General features: G+C 55.1%; 1 protein-coding gene across 4 annotated transcripts in view; it reads right to left on the bottom strand.

The window, feature by feature from the left end:
* Nucleotides 1–240: 240 nt before the first annotated feature.
* The window catches only part of CNTFR (ciliary neurotrophic factor receptor), a 37,618-nt gene continuing 15,239 nt past the window's right edge, over nt 241–22,619 (bottom strand). For 3 of the 4 annotated variants that reach the window (XM_019734621.3, XM_019734614.3, XM_074330654.2), the window contains 8 exons: nt 17,674–17,758; nt 13,230–13,463; nt 6,652–6,769; nt 6,312–6,478; nt 5,017–5,180; nt 1,531–1,711; nt 977–1,145; nt 241–886 (listed from right to left, as the gene is read on the bottom strand). In XM_019734621.3, the coding sequence (XP_019590180.1) occupies nt 886; nt 977–1,145; nt 1,531–1,711; nt 5,017–5,180; nt 6,312–6,478; nt 6,652–6,769; nt 13,230–13,463; nt 17,674–17,758 (1,119 nt within the window). In that variant the 3' untranslated portion in view covers nt 241–885. Of the gene's footprint in view, nt 887–976; nt 1,146–1,530; nt 1,712–5,016; nt 5,181–6,311; nt 6,479–6,651; nt 6,770–13,229; nt 13,804–17,673; nt 17,759–22,619 lie in introns of those variants that run through there. The other variant, XM_088793234.1, reaches the window with a different exon arrangement.

The following is a 22,619-nucleotide window of genomic DNA, read 5'->3' as shown; positions in this document are numbered from 1 at the left end:
GACCTGCCTCACTGGGACCCCTCATTCCCTACAACTCTGCCCCCAACCTCCGGGGAGCCCTACCCCCCAAAGAAGGAGAAAGCGTCATCCCCAGACATATCTTACTGAGAATTGAATTGCGTCTCTCTATCTGTATGGAGAGCTGTCTCTCTCCAACTATAATTTCTTCCTCCTCCAGGCTTGAAGGGGAGGGATCCTTGGAAGAGGTATACCCTCCCAAAGTGGGTCTGTTCCAAGGACTCATGAAATGGTGACGTTTAATGAGAACCCCCTTACCCCCACCCCTGTATATACATCTATAAAAAATTCAAATACAGCAAGTTACCACTGAGTCAGACTAGAAGGGACTGACGGCATTAAATACTGTGGGATAGGAGCAGGGAAAGGGGAGAGTCGTACAAAACAGGAGCAGAGGTGGGGGACTGAAAAGTGTGGGTGCTGGGGGGAGGGGGATGGCTGGGCCCCCCCCACCAGTGTCAGGAGCTTATAATCTGATGGTGGCAACAGAGACCCTGGGGCAGACAGGAGGCTAGGGCAGGAGGAGAAATTGTGGATATGAGGGGCTCCCCTCAGGCCCCCCAAGGGCTCCTGGGAGTCGCTGGCATTGGAGGGTCCAGCCCAAGGGGGCAAGGTGGGGGGGGGGTCTTTGGTGGGTGGGTTAGCTGCATGGTCCTCCTCCCCTGAGGGAGGGAGGAGGGCCGGCGTGGTATGGTGGGGCTGGGGGGCGGCAGGCCCGGGCCAGCAGGGGTCTCTACAAATTGTGTCTGAAGAGAATGCAGAAGGTCCTCCTGCCCATGTGCAAAATAGAAACCGGGGTCTGCGGGCTCAGCTCCGGCCTCCTGCTCCTCTGCAGGTACGCTGGCATGTCCTCATAGGATGCCGGGCTCTAGAGAGACAGGGAAGGGGGTGTGAGGGATGAGGGCGGGATGGAGGTCCCCTCAGGTGCCCCTCTGCCGCCCAACCTCACTTGACTTACCAGATCAGAAGACTGCTGGCAGTGGCGGCAGCGGCAGCCAGGGCCAGAATGACAGGGACACTGATCAAGAAGGGTACTAAGGGTCCTCCGCCGCTGCCCAGCTCCCCAGGGTCACAACTCTTCGTGGTGGGTGGGGGTGCCAGTGAGCTGGTGGTGCTGGTCGTGGTCTCTGGGGAACATGGGGGAAACTCAGGGCAGGACCGGGGCGGGAGTCCCACCCAGATCTGGGGGTTCATGAGAAGCACTATTCCTGCTTCCTGTATCAAACTAGTGATCCCTCCCTCATTAGACAGTCCCTGCCTCCCCCATCAGGCAGATCCTGCTTCCCCAAGGCTCCTAGACGACCCTATCCACCCAATGGCCTCTACCAAGAATGTCCAGATAGCAAGGACCGGGGACAGCAAGGCCTGGATAGACACAAGGGAGTTGACAGCCACAGAGGTTGGAGACCCCTGGACAGAGGCTCCAAGTCCTGCAAGGAGTCAGAGGGAGCAGGATAAAGCCAGGTAACAGTGCAGGCCGACCGAGAGCACAGGGGGCAGGGGCGGGCTCACCCGGGGCCTGGGCCTCGGTGGTGAGGTGTCGGGGTTCCTCAGTCCAGGGCGTGGCATGGGCGGCCACGCTCCAATCACTCCATGTCCCGATCTCATTGTCCTTCGCCGCCACCTGGATGATGTACTCCTTTCCAGCGTAGGCATCTGTGATGGTGTGTGCTGTGCCATCTGACAGCTCCACCTGCAGCCAGACCATGGGGGTGGAGGGGACCCCTGGGGGTCAGAAGAGTGAGGCACCCCCAGAGGAAGTGAGAACACTTCTGGGGAGAGAAAAGTGAAGACACTGTCCCCTGGAGGGAATGAGGACTTCCCTGGGGGAGATAGGGAATATTGAGAGTATTCCTGTGGGAAAGTAAAGACATCTCAAGGAGGAGACCCCAGAGGGAGGGAGGCTGTTCCTGAGGGAGAGTAAGAAAAACTTCAGGGAGACTGGAGGCACCCCCAGGGAAGAATAAGGAGGACTTTGCTCAATGTCTGGACTCTGCTGTCATCCCAGCTTTCTCACCACCCCCAGCCTGAGACCTGACCTCAGTCCCAGCCTGGAGGTGACAAGAATGGCATTATGCACCCTTCTCCCATCAAGAAGCAGTTTAGAGGGCAAGTTACAAAGACATGGAGCCAGGCTGCCTGAGTCCAAATTTTAGCTGCATCTCATACTTAGCTAGGTTACCAAATTACTTAACTTCCACAAGCCTTGGGGTCTTCATCTGTAAATTGGTGTTAACAATCTATCTCACAGGGTTATAATGAGGACTCAGGTACATGGTAAGCACCAAACAGACTTCAACCATCTGTCATCGCCATGGGTTCCAGCTCAGAGCCTGGGTTCCCAGATTCCCAGTGCACCCACCAGCCTGGTCCAGCTGGGCCTCCCCCTCGGAAGTCCACAGTGTGGTTAATCTCCCTGCCTGAGGTGGAAAAGGGTTGGGGGCAGCTCCCGGGGTGGCAGGACAGCAGAGCAGCTGCTCCTTTTCCTCCTGGAGGCATCACCACCCCACCCCCGCCCAGCCGGCCTTATCCTGCTGGTCTCCCCCCCACTCTGGGCTGGCCTGCCTGTCCGGCGCCCCTCCCAGGCCCAGGCTGGGCTCTGGTTCATCTCAGCAGCACCCGCTGCCTCATTAAGCCGCCTCGTAAACAGGGGCAGCCGGTGGGGGCGGAGGAGGGGGCTGCTCTGGGCCACGTCTGGCCTCAGGGCTTTTTTGGTCCCTGTTCCAACCTAACCCCTCCAGAAAACTGGGGCCTGGGCTACCTGACCTGACAGGCTGTGAGTACATGCATGCGCATGTATGTGTATTTGTGTGTGTGCAGCTGGGTCCAAGTGGAGTAGGAAGCCCCTCCAATTCCCCAAGTCTGTGGCCCTGATGCAGGAGGCACTGGTAAAGGTCAGGGTCAGAGTGAGTGCAGTTTTGGGGCCCAGAGCTGAGCGTAGTAAGTCCTACTCCCAGCCCTGGAAGATCAGGGGGCCCCACAGACCCTCCTCTCCTGGAGTTGGGCTCCAGTGCCACCTCTGGTCCCTCAGTTTCCTTTTGCTCTGCAAAGACCTCCTCTGACTGAGTAGCCCCACACCCTTCAGCTCCTCCTCCGTCTTGCCAGGCTCCTCCTCTGATTCTGTCCCTTAGACTTCCACATCTGTTTTTCCCCAAAGGGAGAGAGCCATGGGGAACAGATCAAATTATCACCTCCTTGGTGGGCTCATGGTGGGCACCATACCTCTAGGAATATGTTCCAGAAGCCCAAGGTCCTCCTGGCAGCCATATCTTCTAGGCCTGGGCACTTCTTGTTAGGTTGTCACTGATCCCTTAATCCATCCCCTTAAGGAACGGCTCCTCAATTGGCAGGCATTCCCTAGTCACTAACATCTACCCCACCTGGGTCTCCTGGTCTCCCTGCTGAGTTAGGATCCGAGCAGAAGAAATGGGGAACCCAAGCTAGGTCCCAGCACTTGCCTCCCCCTTGTCCATGCGGAGACAGCCACTGCCAGACCTCATGGTGCAATTCCTGGCCTGTATCTCTCATTCTTCCTGAAAATCCAAGTGGCATTTTCCTCTGCTCTCCCCACTGCACCCCCTCCCAATCGTACACCTGCCTCTCTCCAAGATCAAGGATCAGGGAGAGCAGATTCTGTTCAGAGCAAAACTCAAGTTCAAAAGAGCCATAAATCTAGCCAGCCGCAATGCCAGTGAGACATGGGACAAGGCTAGCACGTGCCATAGGCCACGCATATTCTGCTCCGCCCACATCAGTGTGGGGGTCAGCTCTGCCCATGGTGCAGGCCAGTGCATGGTCTTGGCATGTTAGTCACAGGCACGTATGGAGCATGGGTCCTGCTGGGGACCACGTGTGTGCGTGCATGTTCCCGTGTGTGTGGTGGGCGGTATGCCAGGTCCACTGCAAGGCGTGTGCGCTGCGACGCGCAGGGCTGCTGCCTGTAGCTCGTTAGCGGGGGAGGGGGGCTTGTGAAACTAGACCCTGGTTATTAGCAATGCATTAGGCGCGGGCAGCTGGCCAGGCGGGAGGGACTCCGGACTCTGTCAGGGAACATGTGAGCGTGTGAGCAGCCTTTGTGGGGGCCAGGCCTGCAACCCCAACAGGCGCCCTGGAATCGAATTACGCACTTTAAAGGCTAGCCAGGAGGGAGGCATGAGGAGATTGGGCTGGAGCCTGGTAGATGCAGTGGGGATACAGGTTCACCCCCAGGTGCCAGCCTGGGTTGCCCCATGGAGCACCCACCCAGCTCCAGTCCTAGCCCACAGGCCTCATGGGACACATAGAGCTCCCACAACCCCACGGGCCCAGGGTTCTCAAGGAGAGAGAATCTCAAGTCTGCCCCAAATCCCTGGCTGCTCCCCAGGCTCTCTATCATCGCTTGACCAACATCCCAGACCACAGTCTGACTCCACACTGCCCCTTGTCCACTGCTGAGTTCCTAGTCCATGCCACCTTCTGACCCATCACCTTAAGCTGACCCCTAAGCTAGATCTGACTTTGGAGCCCTGACATTAGTCATGGCCTGAATTCACACCCTGAACCAAACTTGACTCCATTGCCTGATTATGACCCCTTGAGCCCATTTGTGAGTCCTTGAGGACAGGAACTGTCCTGGCCCTTGGGTCCAGCACAGGCCCAGAGCCTCGGCCAGAGTGTACGAGGGAGATGCCTGATCAGGGCTGAGAGCCACAGGTAAGGAAACTGCCTGCCATTTCCCTTTCAGAATTTCTCTCCACAACCCTGGGGAGCTACAAAGATAGACATGTTTCCATTGCACTAATGGGGGGTCATTGGGAACCCCTAAGGGGCTTAGATCAGGACCCCTCCCTCAGCTCCATCCCTCCTCCGAGGCCTACCTGGCACCTCCTACCCTGGGGAAGCCTCTCTGACTGCCCTCAGGCTTCACACTGGAACAGCTCCCAGCAGGGATACGGGTGCCTCCCATGCCAGGTGGCTCTGCTTTAGGCCCTCGGGATCTGGGCAAGGCAGAGCACTCACATGCTGCCACTGGTCCAGGATGAGGGGTCGGTAGCGCAGAAAGAACTTGAGAGGAAAGGACTCAGGGTCGGGCCAGGTCGAGGGGGTCTGCCACGTCACCTCTAGCCGGCGAGGGTTGCTGGGCACTGGCCGGGCTACCACATTTTCTGGAGGGTCAGGCTTCACTGTTCAGGAGACATAGCTTCATTACCACACTAGCCTCTGGGGAACAACCCTACTTCGTCAACCCAGCCACCATGTCCACCATCTCACATCACCAACCATTGTCACCATCATCATGGTTGCCACCCATCTTCTCTGTTGTCAAGTCTGGCAACTACCATTAACCACCATCTCATTACTTCTACCTCTCATGTCCCTTTCATCACCAATGACTGTCACTACAGTCACTGTCACTAGCTCAGGATATCAACATCCCAAATGTCATTCTACCAGCCCAATCCCACCCAATTACTAAGCCTATATGATGGCTCCACCATTACCACCATCACTCCCATTGTCACCTGGATCACCCCATCCTGCACCAGCATCATACACTCCCCCAAGTCTGGCTTTTCAGTTCCAAAGTGAGAAGTGGCTTCCCTTGGAAGAGTCTGGGTTTAGAGCTGCTCTGTGGGTCAAGGTTAAAAGACAATCCACAGGTGTTGCAGATCTGGAGGTAGGTTGAGGATCTGATGGGAGCATCTAAAGGGCCAGCTCATATAGAAACAATCTGGCTGGGGACCTAGCCATGAGGTGGGGGTATTGGGGCAAGCAGAGGGTCTGGCTAGAGGTAAAAGAAGCCATGAGGTCTGGTTGGGATGGGGCAGGGCAGGCAGAGGGTCTGGCTGGGATGGGGCAGGGCAGGCAGAGGGTCTGGACGGGATGGGGCAGGGCAGGCAGAGGGTCTGGCGGGGATGGGGGTGGTGTGGAGGGCGGTATCTGTCCCAGTCCTGTCTCCTATTCTGACACCTCATTCATCACAGGCCGTAAGGAAGCCATTAGCGTGTTGGGGGGGGAGGCTGCAGCTGCACAAGGGTCTGGCCCAGCCTGCCCCCCTCCCCCTCTCATATGCTCTTTGAGCCAGAGAGATGATGGGAAGAGCTGCTGGAGAGGTCTCTCGGCCCCTGCAGGTAAAGGACATTCACTCAAATGTTCACAGGTATATACGTGCCACGCACATGTGTATACATGCCACATGTACTTGTGCACACATGTGAACATCCCACCAATGCACATATACACCTCTGGCACACACCCGCTTACACATTCCCTCTGGAGTAAGCAGCAGGGACCCTCCCCCCGTTCCCACGCACCAATGGTGAACTCGTCGAAGGTGATAGCTGTGGCGTTGTGGCCCAGGGCATTGCTGACACTTATCGAGACCTTGTATTTGATGGTGGAGAACAGGTGTATGTAGCGGATGTGGCAGCGGTTCTTGAGGGCTGGGTCCTTCTCACAGACCATAATTTTGGAGCCGTGCCTGGGGAGGGGTGAGGCCCAGGCACTGTTACCAACATCAAGGGGCAGGTGGGGCAGAGGTTGGGGAAAGGTCAAGCCCAAAGCTGGGCTGAGCTAGGATCTGGACTGAGGGCAGGCGGGTGAGGGTAGGGGAGAGGTCAGGGTTAGAACCGGGTCACAGGCGCATCTACTCACAGCACAGTCACATTGAAGGTGTTGGGGATGTAGGTGGGGGCAGGCAGATGCCAGCTGCAGTAGAAGCCCTTGGGGTAAGTGTTGGAGCGGCAGCTGAGCACGGGCTCCCGTGGCGGCACTGGGGGTGAGGACAGCAAGGTCAGGGCATTCTTGGAGCCCCAATTCTCCTGCACTAGTGTGGGGACAGGTGGGCCCCAGAACCCCAGCTCTCCCCCTTCCAACCCATCAGCAATGCCAGAGGTTGGTTGGGGGGGGACTGTCAACGAGGGTCTGAGGCTTCCCAGGCCACAGAGAGCCAGATGTTTAATTAAAGAAAAACAAGGGCTGTAAGAAGAGGGAGCCCCCCGCCACCTGCTCAATGGAGGCAGGAACTGCGGGGAGCAGGGGGCTGCGGGCCTCAGCTCATCAATCACAGGATGGAGGTGACGTCTGGGGGAATCAGCCCCAGCTCCAATCTCCTGCCACATCATGGCCATTCCCAGAGGAAGATTGTGCAACAGAGGCTGAGGGAGGTCTCGACTGAGTCCTCCAGTGGCTGGGATGATCAGGGTACACGCCCTGGAGAAGAGACACCCCAGGCTTCCCCTCAGTAGAGACTGAGAAACATCAGGACAGGCCTGGTGGTTCCACAGCAAAGCACTGGGTGGCTGTCCACATGTGTATCTGTGTGTATACGTGTCTGTATGCATGGGTATACATCTTATATGTGTCTGCGTGTGACATGAACGAGTGACCTGTGATGGAATGTGGGTACATGTGTAGGAGTGTGTATGTGCAGGGCTCTCAGAGTGTGTGTCCATGTATGACACCCATGCGTGGGTGTGTGCACGTGCCTGTTGAGAGGAAGCTGCCATTCCCTTGGTGTGTACCTCACCCCAGCCCCAGCCCCTTTAAGAAGCCCTTTACATGGTCAGCTGTCTTCACTCTGAAATGAGGCAGCCCAGAGAAGGAGAGGGACCCGCCTGGGGTCACACAGGAAGCCAGAGCTGGGAGTAAACCCAAGGATGGGGATACCCACCTACATAACCACACACACACTTGGGAAGTCTTTTCTGCTGTCTAACCACACTGTTTGCTGCCATGAGCTGTCCAGCTGTCCCACCCTCAGGCATTGGGTAAGGCGTGAGGACAGCCGGCTCAGGTTCCTGGAAGGAGGCAGCTTCTGTGATCTGACCCAGGCAAGGAATGTCCGTGGTGGCTCCAGGGACACTGACACCTCCTGCCTGTGCCTCCCTCTCCTCCCCCACCCCCTGCCTGACAGGTGGACAGGAAATGGGAGGGGGCAGCTCAATAAGCCAGGGACAGTGAAGGGGAGTGCATGTCTATGCTTGCTGAGTGGCCATGGTGACACATGGGGAACTGTGGGCTTCTATCCACAGTGTGCGCATGACTGTGACTCTGTGTGATTGCGTGTACATGTCCAGTATGTATGAAGTATGTATGTATATATGTATTTATGTATCTACATACATATTGGGGCCAGATCCCCAGGGCCCCATCTGGCTTTGCAGCAGGAGAGATGAGAGGGTCAGAGAGGCATCAGGTGTAGCAGATAGAGTGGGCAATGCTGTGGGCAGAGATGGCTCCATGCCCCAGGCCTGCAAGGGAGAGCCAGAGCCCAGCTGAGCCCACACAAGGGGCAACCTACATTCTGCCCACTGCTGTCTACCACCCCTGGGAAGGCTTTCTGATCCCATGTCCATCTTGTGTCTGTTCCACGTTCATATTGTGTGCCTCTTGTATCCCTTCCCTATCTGCCCAGGGGCTCAGAGGCCTGGGGGGGGGGGGCGGCCAAGGACACAGGAAGTGCCTTGTGGGGGCCTGTGGGCCAGGCCAGAGTTGGCAGCCAACCCGGGAGGAAAGGACATTCCGAGGTCGGCAGAAAAGCCTACACTCCCCCCTCCTGGCGCTACCCGCCCTTACCCCCAGCTTCAAAGGAGAAGGGCACTGGGGGGGTGGGGGGGGACTGAAGCCTGCAGAGTCAGCTCCCTGCTGCCTGGGACTCTTGGGAGGGCAGAGCAGGCAATGGCACTGGACTCATAGGCCCCCTCCCCCTGCCGGCCTCCCCACTGACCAGTTTCCATTCCTCTAGTCTTCACCCCTCAGACCAGCCTCCCCCTCAAACCAGTTCCCCCCTCTAACTGGGTAGGTCATGGGGGACCAGGCAGGGCTTTGTCTGTCATCTGGCTACTCCTGCCTGGCCCTGGGCCCTGAGTAGGGAAGGGCTTGAGTTTCCTGACAGGGACCAGGTTTCTCAGAGGGGAAAGGAGGAAAGAAAAACAAAAGGAAGAAAAGGAGTGACTTGCTGCAGCTGGAGCCCAGCTGAGGGGCCGGGTGGTGGAGGTGGGGTGCTGTGAGAGACCAAGTGTGAGGCTGTAGGGCAGTGTGCAATCAGGAGGCCTGTTGTCAGTGTTTGGAAGACAGTGAGATTGTGAGGCTGTGGAACTCCGAGAGGCTTCACGTGTGTGACAGACTCTGGGCAGCCATGTAACTGTGTGATTAGGTGTGTGACTGGATGACGGTGTGTGTGCCTCAGGGCGAGGCTGTGGGATTTTGAGATGATCTATTATGGATAAGGTTGTGGGGCCGATGTACTCTATGAGAGCATGTGTACATATGCCACTGTGTCTGAAACACAGTGACAGCAAAACGACATACCTAAGACACTGTATATGAGATGGAGTTAAGCCTAAATGTATTTTTCAAACTGGGTGTGGGAAGATGCCCAGAATTCCAAGTGTATTCACACGTCAGCTGGATACCGTGTGAGAGCATGTTAGAGAACGCGTGAGCAAAAGCTCACACACATACGTATCATAGTATGTATACTCTAGGCATACTGGTATGTTCCTGGATGCCCAGGCATCCTGAGTTTCCCCTGGTGGGGGCTCCTGAGATGCCCAAGTGAGGCATCAGCCTGTGGCAGCATGTCCCTGAGTCCCATGCGGGGTTGTGTGTGCGTGTACATGTGTGCGTGTGCCCCTGCTGGCCTGGGGTTTGTTTGTTTTCCTCCTAATTGGCTTGTTTTTCCATGTCCAGCCCACCAAACCGCATGTTTTTCCTCTCCTCTCGCCAGCCCGCCTGGGCTGGAGCCCCCAGCATGCACGAGGCCTGCCCACAGGCCCAGAGAAAAGGAGGGGCAGGCTGCCCACACCCCTGGCCAGGCCAGGCCAGATCAGGCTGGGTGGGGCAGGGTGACCCTTCCAGTTTCAGCCCTGCCCAAGCCCCACCCACATTTCTCCTTCTGCCCGGCATTCAAGGCCCATGGCCTGTCCCAACCTTATCTTGTGGCATCTCTCGATGCACCCCAACTTCTGGACTCCCAAATGTCCCCCTCCTGCCTCCTCAGGCTGCTCTTTCCTTTCCAGCCAAACAGGGCTGAGGACAAAGTAGGGCTGAACCAGGGGCTCTGGAGTTCCCATACTGACCAACCAAACATAAATTTTTAAAAACTGGACAAGGAACTGTCTAATTTAAATTTAGTCGATTAATCTCTGACTTGTTTTAGCTTAAAATCAGAATGACACTGCGTCAGCCGTATCTAGTAAACAAAAGACTACTACTAAAAGGAACCCTGTGATCCTGTTTCCTAATGTGGGGGGGTCCTTTCATCATTCTGGGAAGGGGACCCCTCAGAGCTGTTTATGAGTATTCACCTGAGGGCAGAAAGGTGGATCAGGAGAAAGCAATTCAGGGATCAGTCTGGTTAAGAGGACTTTCAACAGAATATTTTTATGATCAGGTTCCCGTGGAAATAGAGAAATGAAAATCATATATATTTAGGATAAATATTAAATAATTTTTGGTTTGAATGATCCATAAATCAGGGGTAACTTTGTCCTGTTCTCTGAGCATTGGCAAGAAGGATAATTTGATATCGAGTGTTGCCAAACCCGGTCTCGTGTTACTAATATAAAGTGACTGAGACAATCATGATTAATGTCCCCTGTTCCTCTAACCAGTGCTTTAGAAGGAAATAAGGCAATGAGAGATAAGAACCCGTTACTACTGCTACAGCCAATTCATGGCCAGCTGTCCTCTGACAGGCAAGGCCTGGGGAGTGGTCAGCACTATACAGGTCTGGGCTCTGGTCACAACAGAGCAGCTGTGGGTATGTCTTGTGGATACAGACTACAGTCATTACTTCTAGACCCAATTCCCCTCTAATGAGCCCTCAAAGAAGGTCAAGTCATCAGGAATGGGGCCCAGGGTCACCAAGGCCAAGCCATCACTGCCAGCCTTGTCCATCCTGAGGGCTTGTGGGGTTCAAACTGAGAAGACAGGAGTGTGGGTGACAGTGCCAAATTGGTTTTATCCTCCTTCTATGGCACTCAGTATATGGCCTGTTTCCCATGGAAAAAGGGTCCAGTGCAGGGCTGAGTGCTCCACTTCAGGTGGGTCAGGGAGGACTCCCAGAGGCTGGTCCTGCATTTCTCAACCTGGCCAACAGGGGTCACTCCACTCCTGGCTTACAACTAAGCCATTTGGTTAGGACTGCTACCTCTCCAGTTTCAACACATCAAAAGGCTTTTCTATGGGGAAGGAATATCCCCACCAAAACATATTTCCACCTCTCCTCTAGCCCTACCGGTGGGTCAGTATTTTTGTAAAGGACCCTGAGCAACCCATGGTTGTCCACACCAATCTCCTGACAATGAGGCAAGGGCCTTCTCCCAGGTCCCTCAAGCATCTCCTCCTCTCAGTAGCTCCCAGGTAGTAAAGAAACCATTTTCAGACAGTGGGGAGCATCACCCAATTGGCATGAAGCCAGAGAAGCTTGAATCTTTCGCTCAAGGAGAAAAGAAATGAAACTGTTTTCAGAGTATTTATTCTGTCAGTGGGAACCTCTGGCTGAGATCCAGTACCTGCCCAGCTGACCCTCAGCAACACTGATAACCTCATCACCCCGACTTCTCCAAACCCCTCTTCCAAATTGTACTCACCTGGGCTTCCCTCTACCTTCCTACCGGCTCCTCCTTCTCTCTTTGTGGCTCATGTCTATCAACCCCTTATATGGTCTTCAGGGCTCATTCTGGGTCCTCTTTTCTCCTCATCCCACAATCTCTCCCTTGGCCATTTCACCCCTTCCCATAGCTGACACCCCCCCCCAAATTCCCATCTCCCCTGAATCCCAGACCTTCAGATCCACTGGCTACCAACCATCAATTCCCAGCTGTCCTCCGAGAAGCCCAACAAACATGTCTATAGCAGATTATCAGTAGTGCCTCACTCATACCCGCTGTTGCTTCTGCAGTTATTTATTTGCCTTAGAGCTTTCTTTAGCCACCAAAACCTGCATTGCCTGCTGAGGCATCAGGCCAAAAGCGCTGGAGAGTTACAACATCCCTGCCCTCAGCCAGGAGACTCCCCCAACCAAGAATGGGCAGGAGGTGGTATATAAGCATCCTACCTCCCTCATCCCTCTGGCAGGAGACCTCTGAGGTGCATCTTCTGGACTCCCAGGAGGTTAAACTCCCGTAGCCCAGATGTAATGGCTGGTAACTCACTCTTTATTGGCTAACTTAACTTCCTTTTTCTATCCCTTTCCCATTCACCTACAGGTATTTCCATCACCTGCCAAACTAACAACTTGCATATACATCTCATCTTGGGATCTCATTCTAGGGAAACTCACGCTACGCTACTGTCTAAAGGGAACTTACTATCTTCTCCTCCAACGTACCTTCCCACTGTCTCTGCTGCAGTGATTGGTATCACCGGCTGTTTTGGGTCCTCCTGCTTTCTACTCTGCTGTCCTCCCACCTCCAATTCATCCCCAACTCCTGGAGGTCCAATCACTCCCTTCTCAAAGTCCCCGACTCCATTCTCTGGTCCCAGGTCCTCATCTATTCTGCATCCCCAAAACCGCCTCCTTCCTGCCTGGCTGTGCTCCATCCAGCCTGCCTCTCTTCACCACAATGAAAGGAATCTTTTCAGAATGTGACCCTAATCGTGTCACTCCCCAGCTTCTAGGATCATGCTCTGCCCCATCCCCTCCCATTTCATGCCCCTCAGCCTCTGAGGCCTATAACTCAGCTCTCTACCAGAAATGACTTTTTCAACATAGCTTCCAAATCCTCTAAGTCTCTATGTGTTTCCCCCTCCAAGAAGGCTTCCTTCTTCCCTGGTACCCCCCGAGTGCCCACACCTGTACCTACGTAACCACAGATCCCATTTTCCCCCGTAAGGCCCTCCTGGCCAGCCCCTGTGAGAGCACACAGAGGAATGTGGCTCCTCCTGCTCTGAGCTGTGACCCCAGGATATTTCCCCACCAGGCCCCAGACAGGCCATGACCTGTCAGCCTTCCTCTGTCCATTTTGTCATAGGAATAGGATTTCAGAATCTCAAAGATCTCTGGGGTGGTGGAATGTATGTGCAAAATGCTCAGGCGTCTAGACTCTGTGGGCAAGACTGGGCTCAGAGGTCAGAAGAGCAGGCTGGGATCGGGTCACAGGACTCGGGTCAGGGTGCTGCAGCCAACAGGAAGGGGACTGGATCTGGGCCAGGGTTCTGGGCCTCCCTGACGACCCCCTCGAGTGAAGTGGGAGACGGGATGAGGGGTTGGGAGCGATACTCACAGCCCACATGTAGGAGGATTTGGTGCCGCAGGTGCCAAGAGTCACGGTGGAAGCAGGCATAGAGGCCACTGTGGCCCAATTCCAGGCCACGGAGCACAAGCTGAGAGCCGTTGAGCAGGTCAGAGGCCAGGTCTGTTCCATTTACCAGCCACGTCACAGCTGCATCCCAGTTGGCTGTCCCACATGGCAGAGTCACGTCTGAACCTAGGCGCTCATACTGCACATGGGGTGCCTCTGTGGGGGGGGGGGGCAGAGGGCAAAAGTCACATATTATAGCTGTCCCCAGCAACTCCAGGTGCATGTGCAAGGATGAGAGCCTATGAATGTGCCCGAGTGAGGAGTCCAGGCTGAGAGGCTCAGACTGTGTGAGTGTTTTAGGGAGATGAGAAGTGAGCAAAATTTTTCTGAGGCTGTGCAAGTGTACAGATATGTGAATATCTTCACATTTGTGTGTGTGCATGTCCAGGAACTGTGTGTGTCTGAATGAGAGATCGTGTGTGTGTGAGAGAGAGACAGAGCTAGAGGGAGAGACATTGTGCGGAGTGCTGGAAGGGGTTAGATCTCAGTGAAAACCCAGTTCACCTCCAGTCCCTAAGTCCTTTAAAAGTTTTCCTGACCCCCATGACCCTAACCTCTTGCTACCAACAGGCCCAGCCCCAGTCACTGACATCTGCTACCCAGGCAAGCTGGAGCTGAGAGGCCCCATTCCTGGACTCCGTGCTCTGTCTTTCCCCATCTGTTTCTCTTCTCCATCCTTATCTCTTTCTGTCCTGCCTTTCTCCCTCTCCCTCACTCTGGCCCCCCTAACAAGCCCCACCCCACCCCCCAACAAGCCATTCAGGGCTTGGGCAGCAGGAGAAGGGAGAATGGGCAGGGTAGCCGAAGCCCTAGGGAACTCCTGGCAGCTGTCAACTTTGTAAAGCAGGAACTGCTTGGAGTGGGGGTGGAGGAGTGTTGGGACTGAGGGATCTCTCTGACCATTCCTCTCCTGCCCCCAGGAGGGGCCTGTCAGAGCCAAAAGCAAACCCCAGCCCTGGCCTCAGCAACCCAGGCATGATGGACGGAGCCCAGGAGACTGGAGTGGAAAGGGCGGGAGGGAGCACCTGTCGAGAGGCAGTGCTAGGTGGGGGAGGCAAGTGGGACAGAGAAAGTCCCAGACACCCATCTACGGACTCCAGTGGAGAAGCAGGCATGCAGAGCCAGAGATGCTAATCTACTCTCCTCATCCTGCACCCCCCAAGACTGGAAGGATAGATTCTTCCCTGGTCCCAGCCAGATCTGGGAAGTAAGGGTGGGAGGAGAAGAATGAGGGGGAAGGGTCAGGGTGGGGGGGCTGTGAGATCCCTCGTTAACACTAGCTCACTTTGCCCCTCAGAGAGCCACCCCGCTGAGTTGGGGGATTTTCAGAGGCAGTTCCTGTTAACGAGCCAATTAAGTTGGGCCAGTGGCCTCTTAATTAGACTTGTTAACACCACCAGGACTGCAGGAGGTAGGGATCTCCATATGCTGCCAGCCGCCCCCTTCCCTCCATCGCAGCCCCCTCCCCAGCACTGCTTTTCTCTGTGCTGGAACATTTGTCCCTGCTTGTTGCCTCTGCTGGCCTCCCGGTGCAGGAGTCTCTGCATGTCTCCAGGTCTCTCTCCCACTGTCTGTCTCTGTCTTGCCCCTCTCTGAGCCTCCCTGTCCCTGTTTGAGAAGAGGGAAGCAGGAAACCCAGCCAGCCCTGACCACTCATCTGCGGGGCCTGGGACCAGCCGAACAGAGGATGAACAGGGCGGAAGGGCGGTGGCTGGGGGCCTTGGAGGCCACAGCTGTGAGGCTGGACCAGAGACTGAATGGGGGCCTCCCCCTGACCAGAGGCCTAGTGTCCAAGGCTCAAGCCATAGAGCCTCCCCCCACAATCCACCAGCCCTAGCCACTGAGCCCCCCTCCAGCCTCCCTTCCAAAAACCTGGAGCTTCCAGGAAACATGCCAAGCCCCTCTCTCTGCACCCCACCCCCCAGCAGAGACTCTGAGTCCAGCTGCCTGAGGAGGAGGCTGAAAACTGACCGTTGGGGAAGGGGCGTGGCCATCATGGTCCCAGAGACAACACATCAACACTGACCAACAGCAGCTCAGAAGTAACAGGGGCCCAGGATGGTCCTTTAATCCTGGGGGGCGGGTACAGCCACAAGATGAGGAAACAGTGACCCAACAACACAACACATATAATGGCAGTGGAATAACACTTCTCCACCTTACCTTGTCCACCTCAGAGATGACACGGTAACACAACCAGACAACAATGACAAACCAAGAACATAAGGAGAGGGCAGGGATGAAAAATCACAACACAATGACAGAAGACAACTACGGGCCACAAGGCAGAGGCGGAGGGGGCAACGTGACATGACAATCACAGTGTCCCAACTGCTACAACAACACAACAATGGCAATACACACAGCCATGCAACAGCTCCAAAGATGGCAGTGATTTAATCCTTTGTTTCTGGACAGCTCTCCTCCCGCCCCGTGGGTGCCCCTACTGATGTGCTGTCCATTTCAGAAATTAAATCAAGCAGCAGGGGGAGGATGGGGTTCTTGGCCCTGACGCGGTGACAAATGCTCCAAAGGAATCAGCTGTGAAAAGGTTGTTAGAAGCCAGGATGAGAGACAGAGACAGGATGAGGTCATGAACACGGAGCACACAGAGGGACAGAGCTGACGGCTCCCTCACACCTGCGCACACAGGCTCACATGGGGACCACATGCCGGAAACAGTCCCCCCGAGCGTTCTAAGTAACTTCACGTCGCCACACACAATAGGACGAAGACGGTCACCACAGAGAAAAACAAGCACACACAGGACAACCATCCCCAAGGTCACAGCCACACAGGGACACTGTCCCACTTCAGGGATGGTAACACCTGATACAAGATCACATGCCTGCATAGGAAGGGCACCGTCACCCAGAGGCAGTTACACGTGGGGACACAGTCTCACACACAGGGAGACAGTTTACCAGAGACACAATCACACAAAGAGACAGAAACAGAGAGAAACTATCAAACCATCATGCATGGGATACAGTCTCAAGCACAAGGACACAGCCCCACGAACATGGCATGGTCAAATACAATGTCACCGGGGCACAGCCCACAAGGGTTACAACCACACAGAGAAATGCACTCAAACAGGGAAATGGTCTCCCCCACACAAGAACACAGCCTAATGCACACGCACAGTCTCACACACTCGCAGAGATGTGGCCTTATGATCAGGGCCTTGATCACATGTGGCTCTGCTTTCCACACAGGGCAGGGGCCAGGCCAATGGTAGAGACCACTGCACACCTAGGCAGGTCAGGTTAGCACTGGAGCCCAGGGCAGGCTGACTGCAGACAGGTGCTCGATGGGCCAGCCTGGTGGTTCCTTCAGGCCCTGCCCCTTGGGGAACAGCCCTGGTGTGGGCCAGGCCCTCTCTGGGTCTTTGTGTTGGTCTTACAAGGAAGAGGACACAGGAGCCTCGACCCACTGCCCTCCTTGAACCCATAGCCTGGAGGATGGCAGAGCTCAGCCATCAGAATCTGCTCCATGCCTGGGCTCTAGAGATGCCCCCACCTTCTCTGTCACTACCCAAGGCAGTTGAGGTGGGGGGGGGGGTGCAGAACACATCCAAGGGAGGAGTTCCCTACACCCAGAGCCCTGTTTGAGGAGTTTCAAGGTTAGCCCTTGTACCGACGTGGCCATGCGAGGTGCTGCCTCAAATGCAGTGGAATGGCTGGTGGTCAAGTTTAAGAGGGAGCCTGTTTACCATCAGGAGTGCAGCTCCTTGCCCTGTGGGCTGTGGAGAGGCCTTAGCCCTCACTGGACATTGATGCGGGAGGGCAGGAGGCTGCCAGTGGGCCTGCTTAGGCAATCCTGCCTCCTGCAGCCATTACAGCTGACTGACCGACCAGTCCCCTTCCTTAGTGTGCCATCCCCCCCATCTTGTTCTCAGTCCTCCATCTCTGTCCCCATATTCCCTCTAGGATAAGGGGAAGCATTCTTGCCCACTGTCTCTCTCAGTGCCTCCCACTGCATCCCTCACAAACCCCAGGGCACCCCATTTCACCAAATACTATCTAGGGGCCCTGTCCCTAGCGTCCCCCAACTCCCAACCCACCTGTCTGTACCCTGCATCTATCCTAGTGGGAAGAGGGACAGATCCTCGCAGGCCAGGGAAACCATCAGCATGAGACCACCCAAGAGCGACCAGAGGGCTGTGCCTACGAGACAACATCAGTGAGACACCCTCATGTAAGTGTCATATGACTCATGTCCCTCTGGATGTTCATGGGTGACGATGCCAGCATGTGCCAGTGTGTGGCTCTTGGGTGAGTGCATACATCTGCACCAAGGAAAGCTCATGCTGGGCTATGGGAGAGGGTCAGCAGGGAACCCCCCGCTTCCACCCAGCACTCACCCTGTGGACTGTGTCTCTGGGCGTAGACAATGGCAGCAGTGGCAGCAAGCACAGCACAGCAGGCCCACGGGACAGGAGCAGCCATCTGTTGGGAGAAACAGGGGTGGGGGGGCAGCATCAGCCCAGGCAGGAACCTTCTGGGGAGCCCCCCCACCCACCGTTCTCTGGCAAAACTGGGAAATCCCAGCCCTAGGGCCAGGGCACCTTGACCTCAAATGTCCTTAATGAGGCTCAGGATCCTCTTTCAAGCACTAGAAAAATAGCATCCTTGGCATCTGTAGGCAAAGGTTTGCTAAAATGGTAGAAGGCAACCTACAGTGGTTTGTTGCTCGATAAGACTGCTGGCTGCAAGATGTAGTCAACCGCGGATGAGATAAAACAATGGTAATGTTAGGGCCATTTTTCTAAAAAAAACAACAACAGTTTTACTGATGAGGTTGACTAATTAGCTATAAACACTGCAAACTGAAAGGGTAATGTTTTAACTTAGTTGGAGGTCTATATTTCTCCAAATTGCCTTGAATAGAAAGTCCCCTGCTGTGCTCTGGGGTGGGAGGGGGTGGGGCAAGGGGAAGCCAAAATCTGAATGCTCAGGAGCTCCTGGGATCTTATCCTCCAGTGAACCTTGCCACTGAGCTCGGGGAGGTTCAGAGCAGTAGGGAACCAAGGCATGGTACGTTGTGACTGAGGTCAGATGTGGCTTTTGCTTTCTTGTGCACTGATGATCAAAAGAACGAGGGGTTTTCATACATAAGTCCTTGCAGAGACCCCAGCCCATCCTTCACCCCTGTCACATGCCCCAGGAGCCTTGTGCATTAGCGTCTACACACGTCTACACGGGTACATAAAGCACACTCAGGACTTGTCCCCAGGATCCAGGATGAATCCAATTGCTCCCCTACATGCTGTCCTACTTCCTAAAATGGGTCCAGTTGTCTTCTTTCTCCCCACCCCAGAACAAGCTTATACCTGAGGGCAGAGAAATAACTACTTCCTGCAGAGAAGGCTCCAAATCTGATTCTCCCACCCCAAGGTGGGAGGAGTGGGGGGAATGTCAACCAGACAGAAGTAGAGATCCAGAGAGGAACACTGCCAGGCACTCAACCAGAAGCACTGTCAGAGGTACAGCCAGACACACAGCAAAGACACTGGCCAGAGGCACTGCCCAAAACAGCCAAACAGCACCCCAAAGAAACAGTTCCACACAGTTGGGAGATACTGGGACACTGCAAGGCCAGAGAAACAGGTAGACATAACCAGATACCCACCCAGAGACATGGTCAGAGAACAGCTGATACACAACCAAAGCACCCACCAGAAACATTGTAAAAGACTCAGCCAGATGCAGATACACTAGAGAAAGAGGAAGAAGCACAGCCAGAGAAACCATCAGTGACACAGCCAGAGAGCAAGAGATACTGTTGGAAACCGTGCCAGAGAAACTGCCTGACACACAAGCAGAGAAACACCAGAGAAACTGATAGACACAAATAGGCGTACACCCAGCAAAACAGCTAGAGAGAGAGCCAGAGACACCGCCAGATGCTCAGTCAGGAAGTATCCACACCGCTACAAACACTGCCAGGGACACTCAGACACACAGTCCGACACACTGCCAGACACAGCCAGAGACACCGCCAGAAATACTGCCAGAGAAACAGCCAGAGACACTGCAGACAGAGCTAGAGCAGAGGTAGACAAATGTGGGTGTCAGAGTGTAGCAGTGGCTGAGGGAGTTGGAGAGCATCTGACTTCCGGGGGCTCCTTTATGGGAGAGAGCTCCTTCCTGCCTGCCGGTTTCTATACTCACCCCTCACCAAGCACGTCCCCCCCATCTGCACCTGGTTTTCCTCCAGCCACAGCCACAGGTGCTCTGACTGCCCCTCTCTGGCACAGCTCATCTCCATGTGGCCTTGGCTATCCCTCCCACAACAGTGACTCCTGAAGCCTTAGCTACCACTTGGCTTGGCTCCTGACCCTCAGCCACTCCCCTATCTTCAGCTACTTCTCAGACCTAGGAGGTTAAGACAATGGCCAAAGTCACAGTCAGCAAGTAGTGGGGCCAGGAAATAAACCCAGGACTCTCTGAACTTAGAGCCGGTGCTAGAGAAAGAGTGAGCCAAGAGCTGGTTCCCCACCTCCACCCTTGCAGGTAGCTCTCAGACTCTCCCCCACCATCTCTGCCATCTGCCCATGTCTTTCTCCTCACAGCCAGGAAGACACTTCAGCTCATGGCTACCCACTGCCCACCACATGGGAGCAGGAACCTGGGCATAGGGAAGCGGCTGAACAGACAGAGTAGATGAAGGTTAGATCCCAGGATGAGAGAAGAGGGACCTGGTGGCCCTCTGCTTCCAGCTCCTTCCTGGTACAGTTGCAGCAGGCATCGGAGAGGAGCTGGCCTGGCACACATGCACATGCACACAAGCAAACACACACACACTAAGGCCCCCGCGGGGGGAGGGGTGGCTTCTTCATCAAAGTCGCCTCCATCAGCCCGATGAGTTACTGTAAGGGCCGGGCCCTGGGCCAACGGGGCTGCAGCCATGGGAGACGGGCGCTGCTGAGAGTGAGCGCTGCAGAGAGTGGGGGATGCGGTACCAAGACAGACACTGCATGGTTGGGGGCACCCAAAAAAGGGAAAGGCCCAGGGAGAGGGGAATAGTGAAGCAGGGAGAGAGGGAAAGCCATAAGCAGAGACCCAGAGGGACAAAAAGAGACCAAAAGAGGGAGAAATGGAAGAGACAGGAAGAGAGCTAGAGAGTGTAGATGATGGGCAGAGATTCAAAGGCAGAAGGAGAGACAGATCTAGAGAGAATGACAGAGACAATGGCAGGGTCCCTCGGCCTACCCTCCAGCATCTCTCTAAGCACACACAACTCCTCCAGTGTGGGGAATGCGGTCCTTGCAGCAGTGCTGGCCAATGTGAGATAAGAAGAGCAGGGCCTTCCTGGGGGCTATAGGATTCCCCTTGGGAATCCAGGAGTCTAGCCCCCAGGGGAAAAAGGTGGACTAAAACCCCAGCCCCTCTCTGTCACGGAAATCCAGAGAGCCTCAGGCCAATTTCACTTCCCCCTTCCCTCAGAGGCCCCACTGGGCCCATTCCCAGGTAGGGAGGCTGAGGCCAGAGGCATCCAGGCTACACCTCCACCCTGTTCTAGCGCACCTCAGGCCGCCCATCCCAGGGCAAAGAGCATCTTTCCCAGGAATTTTCCAAGTCCACACCCAATGTCTCAGGGATAGATCTAGAGGATAAATTCCACGATGCCCCAGATAAGGGCCATGCAGACTGACTTAGGCTCCCTGCAGACCCTTCCAGGAGCCAGCCTGGCCTCTAACCGCAGCACCAGAATGAGGAGGGAACAGAGGGCACCCTACTAGCAAGAAAGGAGCCCAGCAGTCCAAACCCCTTGTCACAAGGAGCCCAGCACCTCTCCTGACACAGAACCCCAGAGTGGCATCGTTATACACACACAAACACAGGTGACACATTAAGAGACAAATCCTGGGCTCCCAACTTACTGTCGCTGTCCCACTGTGACAGAGACACCATTATATGGTGATAAAAACATTCAGTATAAATAACACAGTTGTACAGTTGACAATGACACACAGGGGTGTTGACAATCACTGCAGTGACAATAATGCAGTGAGTGACAGTCACGTACAATGACACCAACAAACAGGGCAATGACATCTGTTGACATTGACACAGTCACAGTAATAGTAACCTCAAAATCAAAAATGCAACGAGACTGACAGTCACATAGAGTAACAATGATGACATCCACAGTGACACAAGGCTATTGAGAGACTCAGTAACATGGACAGTCACACAGAATAAGACCTCCAGTAATCCTGGCAACACAGAAGCTGAGTCGCCAGCAGTGAGACTGACAGGTACAGTGACAGGCTCCAGATCAGCGACCTCGGTTACCCAGTTTCTGACTCTGGTTTAGGAACCATGGCCCAACACCCCTTCTACCCCCCAGCAAGGTCCCAGGTGCCCTGCACCCTTACCCTCAGCCCCTGCCCAGCTGAAGAAGGTAGAACGTGAAGAAGGGGAAGTGTAAGTTTTAGAAAACCCCTATTTATCCCTGCAGAAGCAGATAGCAGTTTAGGTTATACACGCCCAACCCTGAGGAATCCACACCACATCCAGGGTGGGGATAAGAGGTTCTGAGCACCACTGCCTGTGGCCTGGCTCTAACTGTGTGTGTGTTGATGAGCAATAGTGTGTTCGGAGCTTCAGGGTGTGGTTGGCATGAGTGTGCTGAGGGTCAGGTAGGCTCAATCTGTCCTGGACAATGAATGAGCAGGGAGGCCCCATGTGGTGCCTCTAAGAAACTGAGATCCAACGAAGATTACTGGCCTGGCCACCCCCCCATCCCCCCAGCTGGGTGAGGTCAGAAACATTCATCTGATGGAGGGCAAGAGGCCCATAGCAGGTCCAAGGTGACATCTCCACAGCTTCCAGTCCCCCTTGGCCACCCCAGACTACAGAACCGCTCTGTGTAAGGGACAAAGTACTCTGTCCTGGGACCTCATCCCCTTCCCTCTCCCCACAGCAGCAATAGAGAGCCTGTCCTGGGAATGAGGCAAGAACTCAGGACAGCACTTAGTACAAGCTAACTGATTCAAAGGCCTGAGGAACTCTAAAGAGAACTCAAACCAGCAGAGGAATTAGGGTGGAGTGAGGAAGACAGACCTACACTTGGAGAGAAAAACTGAGACAGAGCAGGGGCAGTGACAGGGACGAGGATGTGGTGGGCAGAGAGGACCAGCACGGGCTGAGGGGGAGCCTAGGAGACAGTCAGGGCTGGCCTGGCGGGAAGCTCCAGGCATGGGGAGGAGGGGCTGAGGCCTGGAGGCCCCCAGATCCCACCAGGCCTAGGCAGCCTGGACAGCGTGGGCGGTGGGGGCGGGGGCAGAGGCCTAAGTGGTCC

This window comes from Rhinolophus sinicus, chromosome 16 (assembly GCF_057876585.1).
Source record: "Rhinolophus sinicus isolate RSI-liver-muscle chromosome 16, RSI-T2T, whole genome shotgun sequence".
In the NCBI taxonomy this organism is placed as follows: domain Eukaryota; kingdom Metazoa; phylum Chordata; class Mammalia; order Chiroptera; family Rhinolophidae; genus Rhinolophus; species Rhinolophus sinicus.
The sequence above is the reverse complement of the archived record's forward strand: the minus strand, read 5'-3'. Positions and strand labels throughout refer to the sequence as shown.